The sequence below is a fragment of the Puntigrus tetrazona genome, chromosome 2, assembly GCF_018831695.1.
Source record: "Puntigrus tetrazona isolate hp1 chromosome 2, ASM1883169v1, whole genome shotgun sequence".
Classification (NCBI taxonomy): Eukaryota; Metazoa; Chordata; class Actinopteri; order Cypriniformes; family Cyprinidae; genus Puntigrus; species Puntigrus tetrazona.
In genome coordinates this window covers 21,130,920-21,146,848 of record NC_056700.1, presented here as the reverse complement: position 1 = coordinate 21,146,848, position 15,929 = coordinate 21,130,920, and the positions used below count along the sequence as shown (strand labels likewise).

General features: G+C 39.7%; 1 protein-coding gene across 3 annotated transcripts; it reads right to left on the bottom strand.

Moving 5' to 3' along the window:
- Nucleotides 1-1,558: 1,558 nt before the first annotated feature.
- On the bottom strand, nt 1,559-15,840 carry epc1b (enhancer of polycomb homolog 1 (Drosophila) b). 3 transcript variants are annotated; one of them, XM_043255893.1, is made up of 16 exons: nt 15,518-15,840; nt 14,606-14,684; nt 9,970-10,129; nt 9,275-9,420; nt 9,067-9,102; nt 7,363-7,569; nt 7,135-7,283; nt 6,804-6,948; nt 6,045-6,203; nt 5,877-5,966; nt 5,630-5,778; nt 4,940-5,304; nt 4,609-4,730; nt 4,060-4,192; nt 3,617-3,962; nt 1,559-2,952 (listed from the first exon to the last, which is right to left on the bottom strand). In XM_043255893.1, the coding sequence occupies exons 3-16, from the start codon at nt 10,067-10,069 to the stop codon at nt 2,880-2,882; spliced, it is 2,220 nt and encodes a 739-aa protein (XP_043111828.1). In that variant the 5' UTR covers nt 10,070-10,129; nt 14,606-14,684; nt 15,518-15,840; the 3' UTR covers nt 1,559-2,879. The 3 variants fall into 3 exon arrangements, with proteins under 3 accessions (XP_043111828.1, XP_043111816.1, XP_043111821.1); XM_043255881.1 differs by lacking the exons at nt 14,606-14,684; nt 15,518-15,840 and adding an exon at nt 12,776-13,239; XM_043255886.1 differs by lacking the exons at nt 9,067-9,102; nt 14,606-14,684; nt 15,518-15,840 and adding an exon at nt 12,776-13,237.
- Nucleotides 15,841-15,929: the final 89 nt, after the last annotated feature.

Sequence of the window (15,929 nt, the reverse complement as noted above, 5' to 3'; positions counted from 1 at the left end):
GCAATGTTGCGAACACATTAAGTCCAAACATGATGAAAGAAGATTGAACTGTCGTGCATGCATTTATTTGTTGTCCTGTCCTTCCCGGTCTTTTTACCAAATGTCGTCCTCTTGCACTCTTAAGAGGTGTCCATTGTCCTGGCGTCTTCATCTGATGGCAGTCCACCAAGATCCAATCAAAATGTAGCTAACGTTTGTCCACTATTGTGTTCAGAGAAGGTTCAGCAATAAACCAGGCCCTGGAATGTGCCGTCCGCTACATTGACATTTCAGTAAGTGACCTTAAAGAGCCAGACAGTTCGCAGCCAGACACATTCATTGAAAAAGGACAAACAGTCACAATCAAGAGCATTACTAGGAACAGGACAGGCTGGTAATTCATACTCAGGGACATAGTTGACCTGGACAGACAGGTCTAGTGACATATTATATTTTGACTCACTGACTAGAACTGGCAAGGCAGACTGTTCGCAAACATGCTTACTGACTGAAATTGGTAGAAAAGACAGTTCAAAATCAGACACATTCAACTACATGAACAAACAGTTCACAGTCAGCCGCCATGGCTGGTCAAGGACAGGATGAGAGTTTATTAATGGCCTCCTCAGCCAATAATAAATGATTGATATTTCAGGCTAAAGGCAGCAGTTATAGGGTGCCTAAAGATTGTTCCATGTCAACTAGAGTTTTGCAGTAACAAAGACATTTCCAGAACTTACACTGGGCCAAATGTCAAGGTCAATTATAGTGACAATAGCTAGCAATGTCCACCTCATACACAATGCACCTGTTCAAAATGTTGTACATTAAAATAATTGAATAATTTACTCCTAGGACCACAGCGTTTTTGAGATTATGGGCTTCTCTGAGAAAGGGGTGGAGCAGTACTTCTATAAGTTCTTTCAAAATGCAGAACTTTTTAGTAGTGCTGATACAAAAATTAATTAATAAATAAACCCTTTTCACCACCTGCTCCATCCCGGTCATCTGCTGGAAGTATTTGCAGTAAGTGCTTTGGTGCAAAACAGATCCTACACTGATAATGCAGTGATTGTGATATTATCACCACTGCTTGTTTATTTTAATCTGTTTCTCCAGAATTTAAAGCAAAATAAAAGTCTTAAAATTGTCTAACTTATCAGAAAATATTAAAATTATTAAAAATATAAAAAAATATTTTATCACATTACAAATACATACTTCATACAATAAAGAATATTCAATTATTTTGAGATACTGGATTTTTAATTTTCATGAGCTATAAACTCTGATCATCAAAACTGACCAAAACTTTTGAAATGTTTTACTTATATGGAAGTTAAAATAAGCTACCAACAACAAACAAAAGAACTCTCACAATATTGGAATTTTGTTCGATGCACTGGTCCATTTTAAAATGTTTAATAAATTAATCTGAGAAAAAGAAAACCCACATGTAGATCCATTAAGACTCCTCAGTTTCAGGAGTTAGGAGATTCTTCCTGAAACTGCAGGGGAAATATAGAGGAAAAAGTATTTGTTCAAAGAATATTTGAGAAATGAGACACAGAGAGAGTTGTGCTGGTCAAACACTTAATGCCCTGGGTTTATTAAACATTTTTTGTCATTTGTCATAAGTTTTTTTTTTTTTTTTTTTTTTAATTATTCATTCTTCCAGGTGGGACTAAAAAAACACCTCAAAGATAGATGATGCCATTGGAACGGGCATTCAGATTGTGGTACATACAAACAACAACTACGAGTAGCCTTGTGAGGTACCGTCCTCTTCACAGAAGAGAGCTCATGCTGGCCCCACAGGACGGGTGCCACCATGAAGTCTTACAGGAAACAAAACGTCCCTTTTTTGTTCGTTTTCCTTGTTTTCATATAAAGTGGAATGATGATGATGATGATGATGATAAAGAAACATACTGAGATGTCACTGTAGTCCTCTCCCTTATGAACTACTGTTACACACAAATAACAGACTCGTTCCTTAACACAGGGGACTTACAATCAGTCATCAAAAACAGAGGTAATAAAAATAAACCCATTTAAGTTTCACAAACCCCAAATGAAAAAGGGCCTCTCAGATTCCAGAACAAAAAAAAGACTCATACAAAGAATCATACAAAAAGCAGCATTGATTTAAAAAAAACCAAAAAAACAATAGTGCTTGAGTGGAGTGGGGAGCAGCCATGAGATAGATAGAGAAAGAGAGAGATAGAGAAAAGAGAAAGAGAGAACCCTGCTGCTTTTTTCCAACAAGAGATGTTCACATACAACTGCTTTAGCTACACACACACACACACACACACACACACACGCACGCACACACACACACACACACACACACACACACACACACTGCACAGAAACCCAGGAGGTTACAGTGTATTAAAAAAACAAAAAAAAAAAAAAAAAAAAGGGGGAGAACAAAAAACTGTAAACACCTCACAATAAATAGATAAAACAGCAGGTTTTGCACCATGCATGTGACACATACATTCAGATACAGTCTCACAACACTTGAACATTCACAATCTCTGACACACACAAACTGCACACACACACACACTACGAAAATCGCAGGTTTTTTTCAGATTTTTTTTCCCAAGTGCAAAACATCACAAATGAACAATTTCTGTATTCAAGTAATGTTATATACAAGGGGGTGTATTACAAATATGTATGTACATAGAATATTTTCCATATTTCATAATTTACAGATGTTGATATCTTAACAGTAACAAAATTTTGGAAAAAGACAAAAACAAAAAAAGATGAGCATTGCAATTAAGTCCCAACGGCTGCCACGGAAACAGCGTCGCTACGATGCATAGCACCTAAAGGAGACGCCTCGATTGAGCGGAGGTGTGTGAACGCTTGAGGGGGCGGGGCTACGTCACCTCCATGGCAACTGTGTTGTCTGTTAGACTGTTTAACGGAGGTTTCTCTTGATCGTGATTTTCCCTGCAAAACAAATTCAGTAAAAACAACTTATTACAAAGACCTCAAAATCTATTTGGTAAGTCACCAGAGAACAAAAACTGCTACTAAAAAAAAAAAAAAAAAAAAAAAAACTACAAGAACTTAAAAGGTTGAACAATTTTTTCCCCCAATACAAAAAAACAAAAAACAAGTGTTCAACAAAATAAAGGCTCATATTTGCTGTGCTTATTTATTTAGAAATGGCACAATTTGGACAAATTATGATTATTTTATCATATTGATATACAATTTTTATATTCAAATCTAATTTTTGTAATACTATAATTTCAAAGGAGAAAAAAAAAAGTACACCGGCGCTAAGAGGCTTCTGCATCTGAAACGTTCATTTAAAATTTTCTTCAAAATGAGTTTTTAATACGGTATATGTTCAGTAATTTTACAATAATAGCAATGAATACTATGATACTAATATCTCTGGCTGTCTCAAATTTTTTATTTTGGAGAAAAGGCACAGGGATAAATTCAAAATGTGATATTCCGTCGATATCTACTCGCTGTCGTGTTGATATTTTGAAGAATTTCATTAACCAGACAGTTGAACATGAGTAAATTACCATTTTTATTTTCGTGTTAATTATCCCTTTAAAAAATAAATAAATAAAACGTTACCCCACAGGTACTTTACCTGGGCCCCATGTCGAGGGTAGTTGCCCCTGCGGTGACCTTTGGGATGGGTCTGTTGGCATTGGCAGCGAGTTTTAGGGCAGAGGCGGGAACAGTGAGCTGACGCTGCAGCTGCCGCACACTCAAGGTGCCTGCTGGTGAGGGGACGCTCACTCTCACGGCCCCGCCCATCAGCGCTTGACCAGGGGCGGGGCCGGCCGTGCCCACGTGGTGATTGGCAGAGGAGGTTCCGTTGTTAGTGGTGGTGGAGGCGGCTGCTGGGGAGGGGGATGAGGTGGAGGTAGGGCCGGCAGACGGAAGGATGGACGACACTGCGGAGCTTGTGTGATGTAAGCCTTTATAGACGCCTGCGGAGGCAAACGATGGAAGTTCAGGAGAACAATTCATTGGATGCTGAGAGATAAATATATCAATGGTGAAAGCATAGAATTTAGAAAGACCAACCTGAGGCTGAGACTACTCCATTGACACCAACTCCCTCCTCTTTACTCTTGAGCGCCATCAGCTGGTCAGGAGTCACTAGTGCAGAGGCAGCAAACTGAGCACTGGCAGCATCTATCGTCTTAGACACCAGACTCTGAGAAGGAAAAACACATCGGTAAATTAGCTCAGTAAAAATCGGTTTAACAGATTAGATTAAAACAGTTTTTTTATTCATTAAGGATATTGGTGTGATCAATAACAGCAGTTTGTTTGCGTTTAATGCCATTTCAGCTTCTGTGGCTATTTTCATGGCGAGAAATATTCTTTCTGGATTCTATAATGTTTTTAGAATTTTTCTCTCTCAAGTTGAAACCAGCAACATCCAATTCTACAGCTGGTATAAACAATCTGGTCCCATTAGTTCGATAGTAACTACCTTTTTGGTACCCTTTCGTTCAATGTTAGAAAGCACATCCACAAATTCTTGCTCACGTCAATGTATAGCGTAATGATGTTGAAGCCAGACACTAGGATAGATGCCGGGTTTAATGGAAACTGGAGAAAGCTCACCTGGGGGTTGTTAGTGATGGCTGTGCTGCCAGCCTGCTGCTGTAGCTGGACCTGTTCAAGCTGCTGCTTCTGCATCAGTGCCAGATGCTCCTGGTGTTGCTGGTACTCCTCAGCGGTGAAAGCTGCAGATATACAGAAAAAAAAAAAAAAAAAAAAAAAAAAAAAAGATTAGGACATGACACTGATGTTACTACATTTTCAGTCGTTACTCTGTTAGTCTTGTAAAAGGTTTTCAGTCCGATGTGGTTTACATCCACAAAGTTTAAAGTTCACTTCATCTTACATCTAAAAAAGGAGCTATACTCAAACTATTTAGCATTAGGGGACTTACCGGTTGTGGGTGGAGGGACCCGTGGCTTGGCGGAGGAGGTGGGGCCTCTCTGTGTCTGAAGCGTGCTGATAGGGCGGATGAGGAAGCCGCAGCGGGGTCTCCGTGTAGACCAGTGCTCTGGATTGTCGGGGTCATCTGGCGGTGCCGTCCGAGGCTTGAAATGCCTCCAGCGACAGGCTTTGATATTGAGAAGGATTTGTGTGAGGTCTGGTGAGGTGGAGGAGGGGGCAGAGGTATCTGTGCTGGTGTGTGAGGTATCTGTGCTGGGCTGCTGGGTGGGAGACAATGATGGGAATGTGGGGGAATCCGGGTCCAGCCCATGATACACAGTATCCCATTCAGAGTAGGCTCTGTCCAACAAAACCCTGCAAACAAAACGTACGAGTAAACGGAAAATATTTTGGGGACACATTAAATTTAAAATCAAAGTAATTAGAATTTTGTATAAAAAGTAAACTTTTTTCCCCCCAGCCAATTACGTGATTATGCAAATTGACTAAATTTAAGAATAACAAGTATTATTTGCTGAGATCAAATGAAGATAGACTCCTATGTAACTGCATTTATCTACAAATTATCATTTATCTACAAATTATTATTACAAATTATTGCAAAATCCTCAAATTAACAATTTAAACTAAATCAAACATAAATTGTGTACGAAAATGTTATCCCAGTGGCTTAACTCACCTGCCCCCTCTGCCCACTCGTCGGCGTGCCAACCCCAGGCATCGTCGCGGCACCGTGAGCGTGGTGAGAGAATAGCGATATCGCACATCTGTTAACCCGCCCTCAACAGGGTCTGACCAGGGCCAACCGCTCACAGGTCCTGAACGTGCCTGAGAAAGAAAAACAGAATAATTTACTAATAATACAGCCTAGACTGCAACCTTACAGCAGCTCTTATTCATGCATATCAGGATGCTTCACAACATACAGCATGATATTGACAGCCTGTTCTCCTCCTGAACCCAAACACACCGTCTGGATCATTCTCCTCCTCAACCTCTGAAGAGCCAGAGAACATCTGAAGAAACAAAAGTGTATTAAGCCAAGAGAAAACAGAAAGTGACTCTTGTAAATACCGGTCACTGAACGTGTGTACCTGCGAGTATGGCTCATCATCTGAGCTGGGAAAGTCATACTGATTAAGGTCTTTAGTGTTAAAGACTGCCGGGCCTGAATGAGCGGAGCCTGCCAATGGCAATGGCTTGGGCTTCTTCTCATACTTCCGTTTCTGCCGCACAACCTCTGGTTTATCCATCTACAGCCGAACATAAGAAACAAACCCACAAGAGATTAAATAAATGTTGTTAGAACTTTTAAAACAAGTTGACTGAACAAGATGAGTGCTATCAATTGAACAAAGGCTCGCAAATACTGATGAGTCCAGGAAATTTTATCCCCTAATATTCAAACATATTCTATAGCCATTTAACATTACAGTATAATTGAGAAGTAACAATTTTAACATTAGACTAAGTAAACCTAAAACAATCTTCACATAAGCCAATTATTTACCTGTGCACTTTAAGGAAATATACAAAAATTGAATGCTGTCACAAAAGGTTGTTTAGCTTATTTTTATTTTGTTCTTCACAGAACGCGCTTCCGACACTCATGTTCCTAGTTTTATTCACGCTTTAATATAAATTGATACAGCACATGAAGTAAAACTGGAGCGGGTGTCCGAAAAGTCTCCCGGTTGATGTGGATGTAAAGACATTCTACAACTAAAATAGTTCAAAAGAATTTTTTAATGTAATACACAACATTCGTGTACTTGTGAAAAGTATGTTTGGGGCACAAGGGGGAGCCCACCATCCCAGATAAATAAAAATTATGTGAGTGTATGTGTGTGTACCTTAATCTTATAGTCCCGGTCATGCTCTGTGTGTCTGTACTGGTTGCTGTTGGTGATTGGGATCAGAGGGATGACTGGTTTCTCCAGAGCTCTCTGAGCCAAAACCTCTGCCATCACCTCACCTCCGAAATCAGCCATGCTGTTCCTGCACACACAAACACACATCAATGAGCTTAAACAACACATGCCAACCTACTTAGAAAATCGGTTTTCCCAAATATGTTAATAATTAAGATAAAATTGCAAATAAAGTCAACATTTCTTGATTTTCCAGGTTGTATATAAATTACAGGAACCAGGAAACACATAAATAAATTATGTTCATGTGCACCTCTTCTCTACAATCTCCAGTGTGAGGTGCAGCAGCTCTCGTTTGCTCTTCTCTCGTCTCTTGATCATCTCTAAGATTGTGACGGCTCGGCTCAGGTCCCTACGCAGCTTCAGCATCTTTTCATAAGAAGCTTCGTCATTCTTGCGATTCTGTGGATAAATATAATGTTTAAATTCACTTGTCATTCCTTAAGCAGAGCCAATATGTTGTTGAGCACTGCCCTTTTACCTTTCGTGTCTGCATCTTCTCCGTCCTGCGCCTGAAGGCCACATATGGGTCATTGGTGCTGGAGCCGTCACGCTTCTCCTGTTTGACGACAGGAATAAGAGAGCCGCTCTGACATGCTTTCCTCTTCCTGCTCCAGTACTCATACACCTCCTTTATGAGCTCATCATCCTCCTTTAACAAGAGTTTGGCCTCCTGCAGAGACACCGGCTAAGAGAAAGAGAGAACAATTCAAATTAAAGTTTGTTTTAAACACCATTACAGGCTAATGAACATCAGTCAAAAGACTAACAGGAATTTTTCAAAGGCCTAGTCAAGTCTGTAGTCAGCTTTTTCCACTTGCCCTACTGACAATTTTACTAGCCCCTACACAAACATGATAAAATACCCAAAAGATAAAAGACTTTTTTTTTTTTTACACTGGAAAATAAGTGGCATATATATATATATATATATATATATATATATATATATATATATATATATATATATATATATATATATATATATATATATATATATATATATATATATATATATTACAATTTAACTCATTGTTTAGCTCAAAAGCCTGTTCACACCAAAAACAGTAGCCCAACTATAAAAAATTATGATAAAACCACTAAACGTCATTAACAAACCATTCAATATTAATGCATGCACTGCATACAATAAACAATGCTGTCAGAGCTTAATGTGGATGCCAATATAATTAGCATTTGTGTTGTAAACAGACCAACTCTCAATTCCCAAATGTGTCAATCACGTTAGTCAGCTTGATAATGTTACTGGTGACTAATAAGCAGAATAAGAAAGCCAATGCACTACCATGCAAATAATTGGAATATGAATGTTTGAAGAAGGTTTTTTAGAAATAGATTAATACTTTTTTCAGCAAGGACACATAAAATTGATCAAAAGTGACAATACGTTCAAAATTCCATTATGCAAAAGCTGCACTGATCATAAACACTGATCATAAAATAATAAAATAAAAATGATAGGAAAACACCATCCTGAAAAATCATTTAAAACTGAACACTGACTACTTATACAGAAACGTAAGCTCTGCCAAAACATTAATTAGCCTACATTTAAAATGTTATAAAATCTGTCACATGCCTTAAAAATACTTCAGATAGTCATTTTGAAATAACTGTACTGTGCATAATAGACTCAAAAATATCTATAAAAAGTTTACTAAAAAAAACTTTTAATCAGTAGTTCAAAACAAAACATGGTGGGGACATTAATGGTCTGACAGGGCAAGTTCTTATTGTTAAGCCATGACTCAGTTCAAACAACACCACCACAATTCAGCCTCTATACCATTTAATTATAAGGTGTGTTATACATTGATGAGGCTCACAATAGATCAGACCTGCTAATCAGTTGGCCCGGCCCCATACATACATGACGTATAAAATTAACACTAAATCTGCTGTAGAACAAGCATGCCCTTACAGAAACACTAGTGCAGGCAAGGAAACTCTTCATTCAGTCAAACATTGATTTAATATGCTTATTACCAAGACACAAATATACACCATTTCCTGCAGCAAGCAAAACACGTTACTGCTACACCCTTATTTGCAAATGTTATCAATTCAAAGCAGTTGTGTAGTCTAAACTGCAAAGCACAGCACTAGCAACGCCATGGTCACGGGTTCAATTCCAAGGGAATGCAAAGACTGATAAAACGTATACCTTCAATGCAACGCAAGTCACTTTGGATAAAAGCATCTGTCAAATGAATAAACATGCAAATGTAAAATGTTCTCAAAGATATTTATTCTGTATTATTGTTTTTAAAGGACAAAATCCACCTTAAGAGTACAGATGAGCACCATACCAACCAGTTCAAGTTAAAAAATTACAACTTAAAATTAAACAATTCCTGGTTCCCGGCTCTTACCTGCTGTCCGCTGCCTTTCTCCAGCCGGTCGATCATTTCTTCAAACTGCAGGGCTCCCACGTCCATCTTTTTCTTCAGTTTATTTACAAACGTCTCGTCTTCAGAGTCCAGGTCATAATCTGGCTGTTCGGTGTCCAGACTGAACGCTGTATGTAGCAGGACCAGTTTGGAAAGAGAGAAAAAAAAGTGTTAAAATGTTTTACTATGAACCAAATCCATGATAAAAGCAAGTTTCACTTGTTTCCTTATAGGGGCAGCTTGTACCTTCTGTGCCTACTGCAACACCAAATTGAATTGCAACCTGTTTGAGCAGACTAATATTGCAAGACTGACTCTAATTAAATCAGTTTGGGGCTATTTGTTTGTCTGAACCTTCATAATGGATAATAGTTTTGCTGATTAGATTGTAAACAGCCTTTTTCCCCATTGACCGCCATTCAATCGTACCTATATGATATGACAAATGGTTTTTTCAAATAATATATCTAACTAGTAATATATCTTATTACAATACGCAATTTAACAGTGCCCAAGTCAGCTCTGAATGTCTGCTGAAAGCATGAAACAAATTTGTTATCCCCCGTCTGCTGCCTTTTGTGTCACAGCTCAGTGAAGTCAGTAGTAAAAGGCGTGAAAGACGCACAAACCTCAGGCTGAATGAGATCTTTGGTCTGGATAAAGGCTGAATGACTCACGCTGTATGTGAATGAGCTGTTTGGGCATCCTGAAGTCCCCCGGGTAGAGGGACTCATAGTAGGCGATGTTGCTCTCAGCCTCTGGGACAGGAATCACCATGTTGTCCCTCTTCTCCCCGTACACCTGCTGAGCAGAGATGGCCCGCTGGAGATGGTGTTCCTATATGCAGACAAGGAAAATAAAGACTTAGTCTGGTTAAATTGCAAATGCAAACATGTATATGGTTTGGCTGTGACACGGTTGCAAATGTTTCTTTGCTTGCCGTTTCTGAGCCTGTTGGCAAAAGAGAAATAATATCCTAGCAAATGTTGTATTCATCCCACTGTCTGACAAAAACTATTTCACTGAAAATTTGACTGTATTAAAATACAGTATGCAATCACAGACAGTGCCACTTCAGAGTACGGTGTTATTTAAAATGAGCCAACTATACATTGCATGCGTTTAAAATTACTTTTCTTTTATGCCAACAATCATTAAGATCATGTTCTATGAAGATATATTTACAGCAATAAACTTACAAAATATCAAAACTTTCTTTTTGATTAGAAATATGCTTTGCTAAAAATAATCTATAATGTACAAAAAGTTATTTTTCAAACAGCAAAATATTATTATTATTATTATTATTATTATTACTACTACTACTACTACTACCTAACAAACCATGCATCAAAAAGAAAGCTTATTTATACAGCTTTATTTTATTTTTAAAGGTTTTGTGGTCCAGGGTACTCGATTTTATATTATCCAGTATTGCTAAATATAAATGCACATAAAAAAAATTAAAGTATCATCATGCATTACAATCTTTTTCTTAATCCATTTTAAGCTTATTTAGACAGCCTTATTGTGCATAATTGTTGTTTTGTACATTTGCCACATACGACACATGGACATGCAAAACAGAGCCATTAAAATGTAAGACAAAAGCTATACACATACACAAATTCAGTACATTTTAAAAATGTATAGCCCTAAAAACCATATAGCTGCAAAAGTCGTAAAAACATCTCATTTCTGATCACGACAAAAAGAATGCAACAGCAAATGCAAACTGCAGGGTTCAGAAGAGAAGTAGGCTAGTAGTTTAAATAGGAAAGGCACTTTCACATGCAAACTGACAAACAGCACAAACACACTGTCAGCAGAATAAATAAGGCAGTATTTCTGAAATCACCAACATATAGATACAGTCTGTACAGTCTGATAATTGTGACCGATGCCTAGCCCCCTCCAGTAAAGCCCTGACACAGCAAAGCTGGATCTGTCAGATGAAAACCGAACCAAAACACTGGTGCACCAGCACAAACAATTGCACGTGCTCAAAAACAACAGCGCTCCAATCCCAGACAGCAGACATTGACCTCTATTTCACGGCATGCAAAAATGAAGTAATATTGCAGTCTATGTACACATACACAATCCTCAATGAAAAAAAAAAAAAAAAAAAAAAAAAAAAAAAACCCAGATTGTTATACCAATATAAAATGATGTGCGCTGTAATGAAAGTCATACCCAGCATTAAAAAGCCACATAGAACAACCACTAATTTGACCGACCACATTATCTGACAGCCTGTGGCCATTCTGACCCTCAGATACCCCATTATTAGCATATCACAAAACACTTTTAAGTGGGACAGCAACACCGTCAAGCCGCCGTCTCACACATAAACATTAGCGAGAGCGTTACTTTCGACACCTGCCCCAGAGTGCTCAGGTCAGCCAGCATTTTCACAGCATCGCTTTTAGAGAAACGTGTTCATTACATACATATTTCCTCCTGCACATCTGCACACATCACAGCTTGTATGGAAAATGTGAGTCACTCATTCTAAAAATGTTTTAAAATCACATATACGTGAAAAGACTACAGTTCACTTTAAAATCATTTCGCTTTTTTACGCGTTATGTGAAACGAATACAAAAATACACAGACAAAATGTAATGAGCAAAGAAAACAGGCTTTAATGGATCTGATATTTCCACAATAACAGATGCTGAAAGATGAAATGAGATATGTGCATCTTGTTTGCTTGCATGATGTAGACGTACAGATGAAATGCAGCTGTCAAGAGCCTGTGTTGAGAAAACAAAACAAGGCCTCATGCGCCCCTGCGCCGGTCAAACGGATCATTGCATACACCTAAACAGACTGGTAGGGCCAGATAGACTTCCTCTGTCAATTCAGAGAGGTTTTTGCGAATGCATTTCACAATGCACACACGTAAAGGATTCTCGGAGTGTAACTTGATTAGAAACATACAAAAAAAATTCACATACAACTGCTTTAACTGACATGACAGCTATTCTCACTGAAGCTTGCAGCTCTTTAGAAAATAAAAACACTGCCATTTTGGACCGTTCAAATGTGAGAGAGAATGCAGCACAGATTGTTTTGCTGGGTGTTAATTGGTGATTGCTGTATATGAAAGGGCGCAGATATTGGCGCCCCCTTAGCCCAGTGCGCTGTACTGCACCTCGACGGAGCGCTAGGATAATCAACAAAATGGTGGCTTTGCCCGTGGTCACGTGACTCCTTTGTACTCCGTAAACCGTCTATGGGCAAAAATAATGCGTTTTAAGCGCCACCGAGGTTATATTTGTAAAGAAAAACCTCTAAAGTGCGTGCCCAAAATACGAAACGCCGGCCGTCTCGGACCCTAGCGACGTATTTGACGCTTTTCTGCAGGAGAAATGGCGGCCATTTTGTGTACACTGGCGCAGAGAAGCAAGGGACGCGCCTCTCAGAAGAAAAAATAAATAATTTTCAAAATACATGACTCTGAGCAATAAAACGTACCGATTCCTCCTCTTTCTCCATCCCCGTTGGCATCTGTGGCACTGCCCGGTTAATAGACGCATATTCGTGCAGGTCAGGCAGGTCCTCGCAGCGGAAGACGGGTAGAGGCTTGGAAGCGTCCAGCGCCCGCGCCCGAAACGACAGTTTACTCATTTTTCTTTATAATTCGAGATGCAGCATAAATCTATCCGATCCCCTAATGTTCCCTACTGGTCCGATTAAAGTTATCATGGATGATGCCGGTTCGGTGTCCAGCAGCGCACGGGTCGCTCGGTGGAGGTGGCGGGGCGAGCGGAGGCGCGAGGCCGGGTGTGGGTCGCTCTCTCTCGGTGTGTGCTTCCAGCGCGCTCCGGTCCCTGATTCCAGGCTCAGTGCGCCATGGCCAACATGGCGGACATTAAAAACACTCTTTAACGGTCCGCTCGTGTTCAGCGGCCCAACCCCCCGATCCCAGATCAGCCATTCCCACATGGGCTTACAACGCATGCGCTCGTGGAGCGCGACGAGACGGGGGAGGGAGTGAAAACCACTCCCATACCTTCAGCAGAGCGCGCCTCTTCAAAAAAGCGTGTCTTTTTCGCCGGTGTGCTTGAGAATTTGACCGATAATAATGGGGAAAAGACGACAGGTTAACAGTCTACACAAAGACGCTCGTTCTTAAACGATTGCAGATGTACTGTTGGTTGGTGCGTTTTAATGTTGAAAAATAACTATAAAAAAAAAAAAAAAAAAAAAAAAAAAGATTTTCATGTACATTTTTTTTTTACTTTTAGACTTTAAATTTAGACCCAGCTTCCTTACAAAAGCTTCTATTGACAATTTGTCACAAAACCTCACTAAATTAGCAGTGAAAATCTAAAATAATAATAAATAAATAAACAATAATAATGCACACTTCATATACACAATGTAACAACTGCTTTTCCTATTAAAAATATAAAGCATTATTTATTTCCAAAAAAGTATAGATTAAAATCTATGTAGAGTTTCACAACAAACATTTTAGAATTTTTACCCTACAACATCGGAATGTTACAATTAGTTAATCAAAATGCTTTTAAAAAATTTTAAAAAAAATACAGTGGAAACTTTCTATTGGCCAAGATTTTAATTTTTTTTAATGTAAAAGTTAGATATATTTTTGTAATTTTTAGTAAAATCACATTGAGATTACTTTTCTAGGTTAACGTCTGGTTTGTTATTCATGAGGCCTAATTACATCATGTCACTGCAAAGGAACCTACTTAACTAGCAACATTCCTTTAAAAAAGTATTACCTAAACAACGATTTGGCATCTCCATAAAACGTTACATTACTTCTACCAATAGGTTATGTATATGTACATTTATATACAGCACTATGGTCCTGTGAGGTCAAACTCACTTGACTTTTTCACAGGAACATCAGGAAAGCGTCGCAGCTTAAATGAAGGACGCAAACGCTTTTGCATCAACAAAGACAAAAACCCTGCATAATTTCCATTGAAAGGGACCTTTGTGATGTTGCAGCAATCTCAAACACTATTCCCACTAGCAGAAGAGACAAGCACCTCATGGCGGTAATGAGACGCCTACGAGATCAAGTTTCACTGCAAAAACATTCACCATTCCCCTTCTGTCTGCTAAAGCTTTCGTGGATACTTTCCCCTTCATACATCAATGCACTTGCATCACCCCAATGCATTAAGCGACAAAAACATACATATTTAACAGTGTGCAACTCTAAAAAGCGATGCATCGACAACATATGAAGAGATCACATGCGTTTATGTAGGTATTTTATAACAAGGATAAAGCACACAAGATACGATGGAGCAAGTGTGGTTTTACCTCCACTCCCAGAAGACCCACACCGCCGTACCCGTCTGACCATCCAGAGGGGTAACAATCCGTCTGGCATCGTCCATCCCTGTCACACACACACACACACACACACACACACATAGATTAATATAAACAAACATGAGCACTGACCATGACCATACTCTTGACCTCAAGGTTGAAGGTGTTGCCAGATCTCTTGGCACCACCTCTCTAGGACAACAGCCAAAATATGACATAAGTGCAAATGCACACAGCTTTCTTTTGCCAACAAAGGGGTATATCATCGCTCCCTGTTGTTTCCTACCTCGCATTAATAAACAGCCGATCTGCAATAGCGCCACCATGTCAAAACACTGAACAATAACGCATTTTCGCTCAAATCCATTTGACCGTCCACAATTATGTAACTCCAATCCGGATTCTACGTAAACGAACAACGAAACTCGCGGAGCGGAAGAGCATAAAAAGCTGCTCCTATTTTGGCTAACCGCGGAAAGAAAAATCTGACAGGAGAGAAAAAAAAAAGAGTCGAGGCAAGCTTTTAAAGAGGATGACACGTATACTCGCAGTTAATGTGCGGAGATGATGCGGCCATCCGCAGTCAAAGCCTCCAGCAGATATTTAACCTGCGCGAAAAGTGCACCTTCGGCTTTGTTTCAACCCCCAAACAGCTCGCGAGCGACCGCACAATTCCGACATTTTAGCAAAGTGTGCCGCTGCCAAGGCAGAGCTTGTTTAGGAGGGTGCCTCGAGTTTATTTTCCGGGCTGATGTGACATAATGATGTTGGGAATATGCTGACGCTCGCCTGCCAAGTTCACAGTTGGACTCGCTCATTCGGCAAGCCTTTATGTTATCAAAACGACATTAATCGATCAATCCACTTTAAACGGGAGGCAGATGAATAGTCGAGACTTACCAGCCCTAGATCCAGAGATCTCCGCGGGTCTGTCCTGGATTTGCCACATTTCGGTGTTTCAGACGGCGTAACTGTGTAACGCATCAAGGTGGTGTTTGGCAAACAAACGGCACAGTCGTCAGACATACTGTCTCTCTCTCTCTCTCCCTCCCTCTCTCTCTCTCGCCTTTGCTTTCCGTTCGACACAGCGATTAGAGGATCTCCTCGGTTAAATGAAGACAACGCAACCCCGTTAAGTGATCCGGCAGGGAAATGAAGGAGTTATTTGCGTCAGATTAAGGCTGTAAGCAGACCCCGGGGACAGTCCGAGACTGCCACAGGGTTAATAACTTTGCAATGGCAGCGAGACGCCGCCTGATTGGTCAGTGAGTGGCACCAATCACCTGTGGGAAGCTCCAGGCATATGATCTAA

What these genes read in the sequence shown, in the direction of transcription:
- epc1b (XM_043255881.1), bottom strand. Translation starts at nt 12,928, where the DNA reads ATGAGTAAACTGTCGTTTCGGGCGCGGGCGCTGGACGCTTCCAAGCCT. An exon ending in ACAGCTCATTCACATACAGC is followed by an intron (nt 9,421 to 9,969) that starts GTGAGTCATTCA and finishes TGCTACATACAG; the next exon opens with CGTTCAGTCTGGACACCGAA. An exon ending in AGAAGATGCAGACACGAAAG is followed by an intron (nt 7,284 to 7,362) that starts GTAAAAGGGCAG and finishes ATTTATCCACAG; the next exon opens with AATCGCAAGAATGACGAAGC.